Source organism: Apostichopus japonicus, chromosome 7, assembly GCF_037975245.1.
Source record: "Apostichopus japonicus isolate 1M-3 chromosome 7, ASM3797524v1, whole genome shotgun sequence".
Classification (NCBI taxonomy): Eukaryota; Metazoa; Echinodermata; class Holothuroidea; order Aspidochirotida; family Stichopodidae; genus Apostichopus; species Apostichopus japonicus.
In genome coordinates this window covers 18,479,158-18,495,300 of record NC_092567.1, presented here as the reverse complement: position 1 = coordinate 18,495,300, position 16,143 = coordinate 18,479,158, and the positions used below count along the sequence as shown (strand labels likewise).

General features: G+C 37.5%; 1 protein-coding gene and 1 long non-coding RNA gene across 2 annotated transcripts; both read right to left on the bottom strand.

Annotated features, from left to right (window-relative positions):
- Positions 1–1,192: 1,192 nt before the first annotated feature.
- LOC139969561 (soma ferritin-like) lies at positions 1,193–4,409 on the bottom strand. The gene is made up of 3 exons (XM_071974652.1): positions 4,170–4,409; positions 2,669–2,815; positions 1,193–1,971 (listed from the first exon to the last, which is right to left on the bottom strand). The coding sequence occupies exons 1-3, from the start codon at positions 4,272–4,274 to the stop codon at positions 1,702–1,704; spliced, it is 522 nt and encodes a 173-aa protein (XP_071830753.1). The 5' UTR covers positions 4,275–4,409; the 3' UTR covers positions 1,193–1,701.
- A 3,839-nt stretch (positions 4,410–8,248) lies between these two features.
- LOC139969560 (uncharacterized) lies at positions 8,249–12,583 on the bottom strand. The gene is made up of 2 exons (XR_011793766.1): positions 12,170–12,583; positions 8,249–9,876 (listed from the first exon to the last, which is right to left on the bottom strand). It is a non-coding gene; the product is annotated as an uncharacterized lncRNA (long non-coding RNA).
- Between the last annotated feature and the right edge of the window lie 3,560 nt (positions 12,584–16,143).

Here is a 16,143-nt window from a genome sequence, read left to right as displayed (position 1 = left end):
GGTTGGTTGTCTCCCTCAAGTTTCGGTACTTTCCACCCCCCCCCCCCCCCTCCCCCACCTAAGGGACGGGCGGCCTCTAGTTATGCCGCTGGTTGTACCTCGTCAGCCCTCATTTATTTACATCCAAATAAATTGAATAGATCGAAGGGCATCGTTTCTTATACGGCATTCGTATAAGCTTGGACATGTGGCGTCACGACGCCCTCTGAGAATAATAATGGGATAACCCTTCCCGCCATCACCCCTCCCCGACCTGGTTTCTCTTGGGGGAGGGTATTGCCCTTCAGTCGCCAATTTGGAATCTTGTATGGTACTGCCATAGACGTTCACGTTGATACAACCAATACTCCAATATCGTGCTCTCAGAACACTGGTATTGACATTACAAACAGTTCCTAACCTTGATCTGATAGAAACATGATATTCATACTGCTCGTACTGAAAAAGAATGCCCCAACTGGGTGGCATGTTTCAAGCAACTCATGCATATGCACACACAATTGAACCATATAAGCCTTTGTATACAAACCGTTTAACAGAGCCTATGTGGTACTACGAGTAGGTTTTAACGTTAGGGGTTGTTGATGTATAAAGAATGTGCCGTACCTTGACGATGGCTGGGACGAGTAGGTGGTTCCATGACCTCATAGTAATACTACTGCTGATAGTTTGAGAATGGAAACTTTTTCAACCCTTCCCACCTCTGCTTTAAAGCACACCCATCCCTACCCTAACTTGTCCCTCCATTTGGTTCAACTTCTAACTGGTTTAGATATCTTAAAGGAGCAAAACATGAAAGCTGACACTGATCCGGGGAATTTTAAATTACTACCGATGACAGGATATTTCAGGAACTATGGGTTGCAACTGTGGTAATGACACCATTAGTTAAAGCCAGCAACTCACAGAGTTGGCTAGCTTTTAGTTGTTAAATAATTTCGAAGGTCACTTTCGAATTTTACTCTTGCTAGTATTTTTATTCACTCACAAATTTCGAAAATTAACCAGATGCAAAGAGCATTGTGGTTTCATCGATGTAATGAGCAGTTTTCTTCATGGATCTTACGTAATCAATGTATAGAGAGGGTGTACAACATACTTGATCTTTTTTTCATAGTTAAAAGCAGTGTGTTGTGACAAGAATAAAAAGTATTAGCCACTGAGATATATTAAGGACACAAACAAATTTCAATACATATTTTTTCTGTTTTTATTTTTATTGATCACCACACATTTCCTTTAAAAAAAAAATTCATGCATACAAAAAAAAATCATATTTAAAAGTCCAAATCCTGTGGGTCTCAATTTTTTAATCTTTCCTTTTATATTTTTTTTTATTCTTTAAAATTAATTACTTCACATGTTAAATGTGCTTCGTGTGGGTCGGACTCTTCATAACTTGGCTTACTTACAATTGTTACACAGTTACAATGTCAATTAACTTGGAATAGTGGTACATTGATTTGTAATTTTGCACAGCATTGGAATGACAGAATTTGTGCAGACAATATCTTAATCCCAAAGATTTAGTGAATAATTCCCAGGTTGGTCTCTGGCAATTGTACTGAACAATAATTCTTTTTTTCATTTTTTTCATCGGTGCCTAGATTTTGTTTTCGAAAATGTTTTAAAATGTTTCTTTTTATTCTTTCCTAAGGAAGTAGTCTGACCGTTCCACGGCATCCGAGGGAGGTCCGGGTCTTAATCCTCCTTCAGGTTCTCCTTATCGTAGATGAATTCGCCCAGGCCGGTGCCGACGCGCTTCAGATTGGTGATGTGGTCACCGATCTCCTTGATGGCCTCCACCTGTTCCGTCAGGTAGTGGGTCTCGATGAAGTCGCACATCTGCGCGTCCTTCTTGGAGTCTGCCAGACCGTGAAGGTCCAACAGACTCTGGTTCACCTTCTTTTCCAGTTCCAAGGCGACCTTGAAAGCATCCAGCAGGCTGCCCCATTCTTCCTTTTCTGGAGCCTGTAAAAGTACAAAAGAGTTCGGAGATGCTCAATTTTTAATTCGTAGCAGTCGTTGTTGCCAAAGAAAAGGAAAAATTTACCAATGTGACCAATTCACTTAAAAACCATACAACTGAATGACACAACTGTCATATAACTGTGCTATCTGGAAAATGCCTAATCTAAATGTTAAGTTCTCAAGTATTGATGCCTGAATTAATTAACGATCACAGGCCCACCTTTTCCACAAAGTCTGTGCACATATAAGAAGAATATTTTATGTCATATATGATACATATTCCTCCCGGCTAACCCCCTGAATCAAACGTATTCATATCCCATCCAACCCTGTGGACATAACTGGTAAAATAATTATCTTTACGGAAAAAACTGACAAAGAAAAACAGCACCAAATTTACACCAGAAATCAAATACCTATTTGCAATATATATATCTACTAGGATTCAAACACATGCATTTATTATACCCACAGAAGTTTCCTGTAAAGAATCTTTTTTCACCTTTTTTTTTTGGCCAATTTTCCAAATTCTTAGAAAATCAAAAACTTGAAAATTAAGCCAACCAAATTATCCTCAAGTAACAAAATTTTGTTTGGACTAACTCCCCAGGTCTCACTCCTCCATGTACCATCCTGCCATTTGCTTCACTCATACTGCACACATGTACCCGGTTTTTCATTGGAAAAACATACATACCGTGATGTCCTTGAGCTTCACGCGACCACCTCGCTGGTTCTGAAACTTCATCAGTTTCTCGGCATGTTCACGTTCTTCCTCTGACTGCTTCTTGAAGTACTTGTGGGCTCCAGGAAGGGCGACATCATCGCGGTCAAAGTAGAAGGCCTGAGAGCGAAAAAAAACAATAAATAACGATGAAAATAAATGTCTCAAACTAACCAAAATTTACAGAAAGATAAACGATATTAAAACTGGGTGACAATTCTATAAAGAACATGTGAATACCTAGCGAGTCTGTTACTTAAGAGGCGGCATTTCAACAAAACTATAGGTCTGATAATGACAAAGCAAAAACTGCTCTCTATTGTTGATAACAAATGATAACAAAACAGCTCAGGCAGTCATATGACAAGGGTCACCTGGGTGTGAATGCGTGAAAAAAGGCCAAGGTTGTTCAATGAACTGATCTTTGGCACTCGTGATTCATTCGCTAAGTGATTAAACAAACAATGGTAAACAAATAAAGGGAGCCTGATGATTCACATCATAGGATCTAAATATGAAGAGAACATTTCTGCTGTCTCATCACCCAAAACTATCTCTCAGCAAGCTTTTCATGTCATTGATTTTCTACTGTGAGCTACTGTATATGAAGATGCTATACTATGCCTGCTCTGAAAACCTCTTATATACACTCCCCCCACCCCACTTCACCTTCCCTTAAAAACAACTATGATAATAAGCACCCACTCTACTGGTTAACTATAACATAGTCTTTCTTGATATTAATGGGGTCGACTTAACAGTTTGGAGTCACGAGCTGGTAGGCATTTCCTTCCAGGAAGTCAAACCAACAGCACCACTTCCTGAAGTCGTTCCCAGTTGAACATACATGGCACATAGCCAACTAAATGGTCAATGCAATATGATGTTATGCGCATGTATCCTTGCCCCTTCCGAAGTGCCATGAAATGTATGTTCAATATTACATTACACCCTGACAGGAACTGTGTTCTGCAACATATGTAAAGCCCCAAACTCATTGTTCCCTAAACTTAACAATACAGTGAGAGGGCTGTACATCAAATTATCTAACATAACCAATTACTCATGTTACATGACCTTGTGGGATAAAGATATAACAACATACAGACATCGAAAAGAGCAGCAACTTGTGACATGATACACGATTGAAATTAGAAGTATTTGAAGCTTGCAAACTTATTTTATTCTTGAATGTTTCTGGTATACTGTAGCCTAGTATTACTGCTGTGTTACTTTTTCAATCTAGGCGATGACCTTGCACAACTTGCACAATATATTCTTGAAGAGCCTTTAGGATTGCATACTGAACAAGTTCTGGCTGAAATATATGGTCTAAACAATCGTTCAGGCACACCAAAAAGACACACCTATAATACGAACGGTCTTAAAACCTTAACGTTTGGGCATGTTCGCTAAGCCTACGTTGTCCTTATCGTACTTGAATATAACACACTAGCCTACGGTATATACTTACGATGGAATGATAGGTGTAGGAAGCATACAACTCCAAGTTGATTTGCTTGTTCACTCCGGCCTCACACAACTCATGGAAGTTCTGGCGGACTTGGCTTGGCTGCATCTTGATGTTTCTTTTTTGGGCGAAAATATCACACGAAAAGTACAATATCTGATGGAATTTTGGCGGCAAGTTTGTCTGGTTTCGTCACTGCGAAAGCGCAAACAAATATCTTGTCCTGTATGTAGTAGTGAAGCATTAACTGCGCAACGCTGCTTTATATACCATATGGGACTGTGCAATCTAAATAACTTACTCCCTACTGAAAATTCCAAAGATGGCAAACAATTCACAATTTTGTTTTATTTTCTCTTAAAGTTGAGATCAAAAACAACTTTCTGGAATCTTTTCATACCCATTTGTATTTAAAGTACGATAAATAAGAATATAATTGATAATTTGGAGGAGAAAAGTGAGAGATTTGGATATCATTGAGTAAAAGTAACAGTAAATTACGTCATTTCTATAAATTGTTGGCAACCATGACTTTGCATAAAGTATACTGAACATTCTAGTTACACAGGCTGTTGATTGGTCACAGACGTGCCTACAATTGTGAAAAAATGTCGGCAACCTTTGTTGTCATTCTGCCATGTGACCATTTTTTTTTTCATGTGGGAAATGAAAGGTGGGGGAGGGGAGGGGGCAGAGTTCTTTCATAGAAAAAGAAATTATTTGCACAAGTACAAGGGATTTATTTTGGCACATTCCTAAATTTCAGTTGAATTTGATGACAAGAGATTAATTTTATTATTTTGAGGGGAGAGTATGACTATGAGGTAGGCCTAGGACAGTTGGATTTGCGTTACACTTGAATACAGTTATTCCTCAATCGGATTTCTTCTCGGTTACCATAACAACTGAAAACTGGAAGTATATCATAATAATATGCGGCCTACTGTAGTAGTATTTAATTCATCAAAAATATAGTTTTGTATGCACATAAATAAATATGATCATGAATAATGTATCATGGAATGATTGATCAATTAATTAACTGATTTATTGAAAGATTTTGTTTATATTCATGTGTTTGACAACGAGTGAAATAATGTATCATGGAACTGTCACTATTTTGGGGTAAGGATATGTTTGGTTCAAGGGTATCGGGCGGCAGGAGGTTTTTTGCCAACCCCAAAATTATACCGGAGAGTATAGTATTTGAATGTTTTTCAACAAGAAAGCACCTTTCAAAAAAGAATATCATCTTAATTTGGCAACGATATTTTTCATTAATTTTTTTCTATTCCTTCAACAGAGGAGCACTTTTTAAATAACAAAAGAGGCGCATGTAATTACTAACAAAATTGGAAAAAGGTACAGTTTTGTGACCAAATGGTGCATGTAAGATTCATAAAAAGGGGATCTTTCTTCTGATTTATTTTTCACAAAATTGGGAGCCTTACCCCCCCCCCCCCCCCAATTTATAGTTCATTTCTATTTTAACCAGGAAATGCAGGATTGCAAGTCATGCATGTGGACAATTAATGAAAGGCTGCTTTAGTTGTCAGGCACCAATAAAAAGCACGGCATAGTCTCAACACAAAATGGTAGAGCGCCCTCAATTCGAATTACAGCGGAATAGAAGGATAATAATTTTCTGTATAGAATCAACATACACTCATAAAAAACATGTTAAGCAAAAGATGGTTTACCTTTGCATTTAGGACATTAATTTTATACGAAGGGAAACAAACCGCTTTTAATCTTCTATCACGGTACGACATAAAATTGTGGATTCAAAGATGATCGGATTCACTAATATTTATGATATCGAAACACACTATTTGAGGGCCTATTCGAGACGATTATAGGGTGGGAACTGATATTACATGAGGTGGGGGTGTCGACGGATAACCCTCATGATCTTGTGCTTTGCACTCGTGTAAACCCACTTTGGCTATGCTGAATTTCAATTAATGTGCCGCGTCTCATCTAAGACTGAACAATGCATTAAGATATATGTAACTTCAGTACACACTGCACAACATAAATTGGTCCAACTCCAACAAAGATCCACACATCAGAACACTATCCCTTACAAACGGTGGGAGGTGGAGGGGGAGGGGGGGGGGTATTCACCTTGGCGTTCAATAGATTCGTAAACTCGTGCATTTTTTAAAATTGTTTGCATTTTTCAAGTATACCACTTGTGACACAGGGAATAAAGGTTGAAGTTGGTACTTGTTTATTTATAAAGAATTATTAAAGTTAGAAAAGACTTTAGTCTTCCTTTATCGAATCATATAACCATGCAAATGATTCATGATATGATGATTAACCGAAATACACGGCAGATATTGCCAAATTATGTCTGAAAACAGATTAGAAATTAATTTCGATAACAGTTTGATAATGATGACGTGGTCATGCCGTAGACAGATTGACGGTTCTGCATGGCTAAATACACATAACTCACTGTCATATGATACGATTTGGTATTGCACATCTTGCGCTTTTCCATGCCTCCTTCCCCTTTCCGTCCTCACAGGGGCGACGAAGAGCAGGGGGCAGAGCCGGCGGCATGCATGGTTTCCCACCCCCCAACCCACCCCCAGTTTTGACAAAATTCCCCATTTGCAAAAACCTTACAAAAGTGTCCCTTTTTGAGTAAAGAAAATTACTACCCCATTTAAAACAAATTCAAACTTGCCATTTTGTTCTATGTAAAGCGCCATTTTGTTGGAAAATTTATGAAAATGTTACGTAAAATTGACCTGCTGTCGAAAACTTATCAGAAAAGTTTTCTAAAAAGTGCCCCTTTAGTATTACATGCAATGAGGATCCACTTTGTGGTACTAAATGCAAGGAGGGTCCACTTTATCTGAAAATCTTTCAGGTAACTATGGAATATATCTCCTCAATTCAAAGTGCCACTGCTCCTCGATTTTCGCCCCAGCAACAACCCCCCCCCCCTCCACCTCACAGGCACTGACATGACTGTTATCGAAGCGTCACGATCCAATTGGGTGCCCTACTTTTCATTCAACTTAAGTGAGTCACCCAAAATTCACCATTTTAAAATACACAACGGTGACAATAAGTAAACTAACACTTCAATTTTAGAATGTTGACAAAGCGAATACATAAAGAGTTGTTTTGTGAAATTTAGCCTTTGTTAGCCTTTGGCCTTTGTTTGTGGTATACAAAGGTATTCGCCCAGTCATAGAATCCCATGACTGAAACTCACGAAAAGGTTGGTTCAAAAATAAATAAAAAAATCCAATCTTTTCGCAAAGCCGCTGTTAATATACAAGGGGCGCAACCACCAGTTTTTGTGGGAGCTATAATTTGCTATATCCTCCGGGGGGGGGGGGTACCCCATCGCTTTCAGAAGTGTTGGTAAAATGGATGGTGCCTATAGATGCAAACATGTGCTTTATTTTGCGAATTTGTAACAACGTTACCTTTAAGCATTTTCAACTGCTTATATATATTGTACCGAGTAGGCTACCTAGTACCTATTACATGTATATCTGTACTATAGGTGTTTTTGTACGGTTTTGTATTGCATTGGCGAGGGTATTGATTTTTGTTCACCCCCCCCCCTCTCCCCATGGATACTTAATTGCGCGCCTTGTATTTGCCGAATTATGTTTTCCATAACTAACGAAAAAGTTTGTTGAAAATATTTCCCTTTTTGGGTTGAAACGGTTATATAAATATAGGCTAAACGATTTTTATACACAGATAAGTTTCATCGGTGTAATTAGTTATAATCTATTTATGGGGTCAGGTTACCAAATGGTCAACAGGACCCGAGGGTGGGGGTGGAGTGGAAAGAGAATGGAAATTGGGTGCATGTCAGATCATCAATTTAAGAATCCTGAGTGATGGGGGTCCGACTTCATGTTCCAACATCAAGATGGGGTGCGGTATAGGGAGAAGGTATCACTATAGGTCATATGGTATATACGGGGGGGGGGTGGTCGGGTGGAATGGGAACAGAATGGAATTTAGGTGGACATCAGATTCAAAGTTTACTACTCCTAACAAAAAATGTGTAAACAAAAAAGAGGAATCAAAAGAAAATCGAATACGTTCAGCACAAAATATATTATCATTCTTCATACAGTTATAAAATCAGAATGTAGTACAAAATATGATTTCATTTTGGACTGGCGCCATCTCACTGGGAGAAACTATTGAAGAACAATACATGTACTGTTTTCATTACCATAGGTTACATTTTTTTTTTTACAGTAAGTCAAACGTAATGAACACCTGAGGAAGATATGTTTCTGTAATAGCCATTGTACCCCTTCCCCCTACCCTACATACCCACCCCCCTATCCTGTGATCATACGTACAGAGCCAATATCTGAGCAACATGTACATAAGCCATTCCAAGTATATGCGCACCTCAGTTTGAAAACCATGAAGTGAGGCTATGAGAAAAACCTCCCCCTTGTATTACAAATGTATGTTAAGTATTAAGTTTGGAATTGATGTATTCTAAAACTGAGAAGAGCTCTTTTGATGATAATCGATTTTCAAAATGACCTTTGACATTATACCAATATCACCATCAGTTGCCTGGTTTACTTACATGATTAATTTAAATTCAACTTTATCATACATATACACTTTCTATGCAAAAGAAATCTTAAAATATTTACAGAAATTTACAAGCTTACGAACTTCTATACAATCTATCGTCGGTACATAGACACAGTGGTGTAACCAGTTTTATTCTGTGCATCCGCATTACGAAAATTAGAGTAATTATGCTAATTTCCCGATCCCTCATTCCTTCCCATGCCCCAATGGTTACACCAATGTTTCATCATGCTATAATATAGACGTTCGTGTAACCATATACATGCCTAGGCCCTACCGTTTCAATGGTAGTATCGTACAGTACTTTCAAACAACGTTCACAAAATCCGTGATTTTTTTTTAGATTTGCCCATTGGTATATTTCGTAACCACCATAAAATATGAGGGCGTTGGAGATAATTCATGTCCTAAATATACGGATGTGTTTCTGTTGTTAGACAGTCTGTGGTAAAGATGGGCTGGCGGTTACTACGAAGTACGTGCTGTTAAGTCCTTCTGACGTCACAACAGCGAATCGATTGTTACAATTTGATAATCGAGAGGAAAAAAAGAAAAAAATGAATCCATCCACTGCCCATGAGTTAGACTCCATTGGCATATATGGGTCTTTATAGAACCGTTCCTGCGTCCCCCTCGTAGCAGAATATCCGTGGACGGACCATGACTTCATATTTGGGGAGGGGGTTGTTAAGAAACATGACCCCCTTCCCTTATTTTCGAACACTTGTGTCCTATTGCGCGTTTTCCGCTTAAACCGTATCAAGTTCACAGTTAAGCAACAGCCCCGGCCGCCGCCGGTGCAACGGCTGAACTTCCCTTAGTAAAGAAGATAACACCCGCTGCTGTGCCTCCAACTACCCCTCCAGCGACGACGGTGCCCCCAACGGCGATACCTGCGATAGCTCCCGCTGACAAGCCGGTATTCGGTTCTGCGGTAGGTTCAACAGCTTCCATCGTCATTGTGTCGATTTCTGTGATGATTTCGGTGATCAGAGTATAGTCCGGTTCGTATGTCGTCTGGCAGAGAGCTGGCAGGACCAGGGCCATCAAGACAACCAGGCATTGGATGGTAATAACTTGAGAAGACTTCATCTTGATGTTATATCTGTGAATGATAATAGGAAATAAAATAAATGACATTATAGAAAATGAAAATGCTTCTAACTTTAATAACAAAAGCAAAGAAAGGAAAACTCGAGAAAATAATCGAAGAAACAAAGAGGTGAGAAATAAGAAAATTTCGATGATTGCAAACATACAAGCGCATACGACTAAATTTTATCGTCACAGATGTTATCAGATAGAGAGAGATATTGTTTGATGGCGTTCTGTGTGTGTTTTATTCTTCGATGTGGGTTTCACCCTTCCCATTCGCCCCTGCTCAAATCGATACTTGAAATGTTTTCAAGAAATTCCTGTTTGGTGAAGGAAATGCTGCTCATCAAACCCTACTATCCACTTCACTACATAATCACCCAGGAAGAAAATAACTAACAACCCCCTCCCCTCCTTCCAACAACCAACCCCGGCCTCCTACTCCTAAATTCTCACTTACACATTCTTATCACCTCTCATCAAAGTTCTTTTGTTATGTTCTACCTAGTTTCTTCTTAACCCCCTCCATTACCCCTTTGTCCCCCTGAGATTGCCAATTTACGTCTCGTGGTATATCTTAGCTACACTATAAGGTCGAGTGATGAACAAGAATAGAAAAAGAAAAAACAGTTTAAGCCACCGCCGGCGTTGCCTGGGACCACTAGGTTCAGATCGATAAAAACACTGGCCCCTCCTGTATACGACTTAGGTCGATATTTTACACAATACCATTGTTCTGCAGGAATTCTATGGGCGGTGTCGTCTGAATCTTTTCTCGCGGCAAAAAAAATTGGTAACTCTTAAAATCGATCTGAAAAGCTGTCCCAAGTCGCAGGATGTAAAATTAACCAATTTGTCGAGCATTCAAAGTAGTATTATTTATTTTATTGACTTTGCTTGGAATGTTGGAAACTATGAATATTATTGAAAAGTAGTCTCAAATGCATCGAATTAAGACATATTAAAATATTTTTAATTGATTGAAAATGGAAGATTTAAATTAGCCTACATTACTATCTACCGTATTAGATTTTGCCCCTCCCCCCCAAAAAAAATAATAATAATCATAATAATATTAAAAAGATGTCGTCCACTCAGTTTTCGATATCTGTATCGCTCACATGTAACAAACAAACTAACATTCCCGAATCTAAAAAAACATTTCAAGTGTTCTTTTTTTTTTATAATTAAAATTGATCAATCAATTCATTATGGAATTTTCTCCAAACAGAACAAACAATACCAAAATTGATACAAATACATTCAGGACTTCGCGCAAAAACTAACTGCTTCATGTGCAAGCACTTAAATCAAGGGCATAAAAATGGTGACCACATTTTGTTTAATTATACAGCATAATTTAACCTTTCAAATAAAGTCCATAACTTGCGGAGGTTTCAAACATGTAAAGAGAACTTACGCCAAATTCAGTATTACCCGATTCACAAATTAATGCAGCATAATTGTAATGCTAAATGAATTTATATAACTTATAAATTTGGAATTAAACTAAATAAAAACGGTTGGCTAACCAAAGGCGTCTAAAATAAAGTCAACCTTGTTAAATAAAACCGAATTTCGTTTCAAAGTAATTCCACTTCATGACGAGAAATGTCTTCAAATGAATATCCAACTTTGTCGAAAGAGAGTAAATTATGTCAAGCAACTTTAGAATCTAAATTAAATTATTAGGAAAAGCAACCTATATATGTTTTTTCCCAATATATTTATCATAAGATGAACGCCAAGTGACTTTCCGCATTGAGTTGTTTGGACGCGTACCTTGGTTACCACGGTAATGCGAACAACAAATAAGCCATACTAGATAAGCTTGACACGTGCATGAATTTATGACAAGATGCTGCAAATAGTTTAGGAATGATAAAAGAAATTATATACTAAACTGGGTTCGTTGATAAATCTATATTGTTGATGGTTTATGAATCTATGTAAATATCTTAAAACCAGAGCAACATGTTTGTTTGGTTTCGTTTACAAACGTCACTGCCATCTTATACTGTTTAAACAGGAAGCAGAAATCCTATATTTCTTAGTAAGGAACCCAAAATATTGCTTTAGGAAAACTAAGATATCGCTGAGTTTATGTGACCAGTGTTTTTAAGCAGAAAGCATCCCTTTTCGCATTATTCTTAATAACCGGAATTGGTAACTTTGGACTTAAATTCATGAAAGTAAATAAAGTAAGATAAACATGTAGGTAATAGAGAGTAAATATAAGTCTTGAAATGAACTTTAAAACAAGGTAAAAAAACAAACAGAAATAAAGTAAAAGTTTAACTTACATGTTTAATTTCTATATCTGCGGCAAATGTAAATATATCCAAGAGATTTCGAATCCGTTTCTTGCTCAAAATGTAAATGATAACGTGGACAGTTGGCTAAGATGAGATGATTACAAATATGCGTGGTACTCTTTGAGTGTCTAAAGCGTGGTCTGGCCCATCTGTCTGTGTCACTAGGGTCCATATATGTTTTTCAATGAGGGTAACCACTGTATAGCTTACTTGCCATGGTGATACCATGGCAACGGCAACACCAAGCAGTGCCATGCTAAGCTTATGGGTATTGATGTGGTTAAGCTGCTAAGAATTATATGGCGGTGTGGATCAATACCATCTCCACAGACATGTTACAAGCAATAGTAAACAATACATAGTTTCCAATATTCCTTTAGCGATGAATGCAAATTGTCTTTGTTCTCCCTGATAGGCTGTGATTGATTTCATGTATGGTGTATAGGCTAATGTGCATAATCGTCCCACGTGGATGTATGCACTATACGTGACCGTATAGCCTATATCATCGTATACACAAGGACAAGAACCGCGAATGCCTAGGCCTACATGTGTGTATATAATGATGTGACTGTTATCCACGTTGACTTAATACCACTATCTTCTGTAGTGTAGAATTAAGGACATTTTGTTAAGAGTAAAAACAAAGTCGCTTGGTTCCCTGAATACAAGATTTTGGGAGAAAAGTTAAACAAATCACTTCCCTGAAAATTGTTAAAACGTCACTTCATGATAGGCCTACTTTATCAATGATAAAGCCAGGGTTCTTTTTGATGATTTGTTTTTGGACAACTTATGAAACGGTTAAATTTACAGAGAGAAATTTCCTTTCCGTTCATTTCCTTTATTTTATTTAGAACTAATACAGTACCCTTATTTGTCAATTATGAGTCATGTCTTATTCCTTTGTTAACTATTACATACAAACAATTATATGTATATATATATATATATATATATATATATATATATATATATATATATATATATATATATATATATATATATATATATATATATATATATATATATATATATATATATATATATATATATATATATATATATATATATATATATATATTGGAATAACGGAATACTGTTAAACAACTATGCTGCATTTAGAGAAAGGCTGAATCTCGGGTGAGATACAATAATTAGGTAAGTGATTGGAAGTAAAACAGCCAATGTTTGGTTTTTGCAGAGCTTTCGAGCAAAACTAGCTCTTCCTCAGTGGATTAGGCAGAATTTTGGAAAATCGGATTATTTTAATCCGTGTCGGATTATTTTAATCCGATTCCGTCGTAATTGCAAAGGAATTGTTTTGGTTTATCTGGGACGGCAAATCGTTTCTGATGTTTAAACCGAATGGTGCCGTGGTCTTTTTTCTTTTCTAGATTTATCTGTCCAAGAATCGTTTTGGTCAATGGCAATAACACGCAACTTCTCAATCGAATGATTTGGGAGATTGAAGTGATTTGCAATATATATATGTAGTATATTCTTTGCAAGTGCAAGAGAAAGTACTGTAAAAGAAAATACGTTTATTTAACGTGGTACATTTTAGATAACCATGCCATAACAATGACCCAATATAAATGCAATGTATTTACAAACATTCAGTTTTAATAGCCTAATAATGAAACTGTCGAAAATTTGTGATTTACAGTTTGTGTGCGCGTGATATCCCGTTATAATTCATGTACTAAAAGGGACGCCGTTGAGACGATGTTTGTGAATCGAAAATGTTGTATTGAATTACTCGCTAACGGAAGTTCCTTATGAGAAAAAAAATATAGGATTGTGTCTTCTTTATAGTTAATCCATCTTAATAAGAATTACTTAATTGGAATTTTAATGTCGAGTATGATAATAAATTTATGATTAAACGCGAAGGCTTCAAAAGGGTTATTCAGCAATATAACACTTATCTGTGTGGGCTGACAGGGAAAGGGGGTGGGGGAGGGGGTGGGGAGATGTACACCTTACACTCCCCCTGTTTCCCTCGCCTGAATGGAAGCGGTTCTATACGAAAAACGATTCCACAAAGCCCGTTACAAAATGGAATACGTGCATGCGTGAGGGAATTATGGTGGCAGATGGCATTTTAGTCGCGGATAGGGGGTAGTATAGGCTGGGGAAGAGGGGGAGGGCAAAGCCCATCACAAACATTATTAAATGTACACTCTAAAAAATAAACGGGTAGTTCTACACTGTTGTCAGGTATTTTAACACATGGATTGTTATTAAACACTGGAAAAGTGTATTATAAACATCCACAATGTAGTTATACCATCACAAAGTGTAAATATAACCATTGCCTTGGCCATTACCCGATATACCCCGAGGTAAAGCCGGTTTGTGTATTTCTGATCTTTGTGGGTAAATTTACATACTGTGCGTGTAATAAGACACAATGATTTATGTACATTTACACATTTACAGTGCTTATTTTACACTCACTTTTCAAAAAAGTACCCTTTTTAACCAATAGGGTAATTTTACCCACATAACATGTACTTTGCACGAATTATGTATACCTTAGTAACAAGGTGTAAAATAACCCTTCTTAGTATGTTGTTTTAAATCAAAAAGGGTATAACACCAACAACACTTATTTTGAAGTATCGTAAGAGGGTAGAATCACACAAGATAAGAGCTATTTATACACTTCATGTGGTTGTATTTGTTCTATACACTTGTGATTAGTTTAAAATGCCACCCTGGGGGAATAATCACCCAGTATTTATGTACTGAAGTATAAATTTACTCGTTCATGGGTTAATATATATCTCTACCAGTATTTTTGGGTCTTAGCCCGTCATTATTTGTATGCACCCTATAGTACCCTACATGTACATTTTGGAACACAGAGCTGCCCCGGCGACTATAGGCCCAATTTCTAAAGTCCCAACAACCAATGCAAATTACTGTCAAAAGGACGATACCATAAGAGATCTCAAATTGGGGTGACAATAGGCCAGCTGTTTAGCTTGACATTTATTTATTAATAGCCTATCGTATTATAAATATACGGCAAACTGTACAGATATATGGAGTATCCCCGAATTTCCCCGTGGAAATGTCTGCATGGTGATTAGTAAAATAATAACTGTTTCTTATGTGGGGGTGAGAGGATATGAATGGAGTCGTATAGGATAGGCCTATATGAAGTTTCGTGAAAGTTTAATAAGGCAAGACTAACTAATACAGTCAAAATAGCAAATGATCCTGAGGTAATGAACAGATAAGGAGCTGCGCCCAACCTATAAATACCAACACCTGATTAAGGGGTGCAGACAATTATCTATAAGATCTACATAGGTCTGTAGTGATTTAGTTTCGTCCACCCTCCTTTGGAATTGAACATTCCGTGACGGGTTTCCGGAAGCCCCTGATTTTCAGGGGTTAGAAAGTTTCTAGGAAGCGTGGGCACAACCGACGAGCGACGCGAGCGATTAACCTGGCCAACCGTATATATTTTGTAGCGAACGACTTCTACAGCGATTGATTCTCGTATTTTAGTATATTTAAGGATCTTTTAACAGAACGTTTATTTTTATCTGTGGATTTTACTCGAGGACACTTTATCCAACCTTAAAGTCGACTTAACTTCGAGGAACATTTTAGCGTTACCAATTATATATAGCCTACCGTTGATTCTGCCTAAAGCACTTATACGTAGGTCCGCCTTACCTACTTTTACTTATATCTACAGCCATCGCGCCGAGCGAGGACTTATATTTTATTATAACCTAGATGTAGCGTGAGCATCAACACTTCTAAAAGGGGCTGGCGAAAATATTCGCCACCGATTCGTGGAGTGTTTACGTGTTCATACATATATCTTTTTAGTACCTAGAGACTATTCGGTCGCGAAAGCCTTCACGCGATACAGCATATACCACTTATTTACTGGAAGCCACTGGATCGCGAAGCCGTATATTATTTAGCGTCATAGC

Coding starts and splice junctions, on each gene's coding strand:
- LOC139969561 (XM_071974652.1), bottom strand. CDS start 4,274: ATGCAGCCAAGCCAAGTCCGCCAGAACTTCCATGAGTTGTGTGAGGCC. Junction 2,816..4,169: donor CCTACACCTATCATTCCATC/GTAAGTATATAC, acceptor TTTCGCTCTCAG/GCCTTCTACTTTGACCGCGA. Junction 1,972..2,668: donor TGAAGCTCAAGGACATCACG/GTATGTATGTTT, acceptor GTACTTTTACAG/GCTCCAGAAAAGGAAGAATG.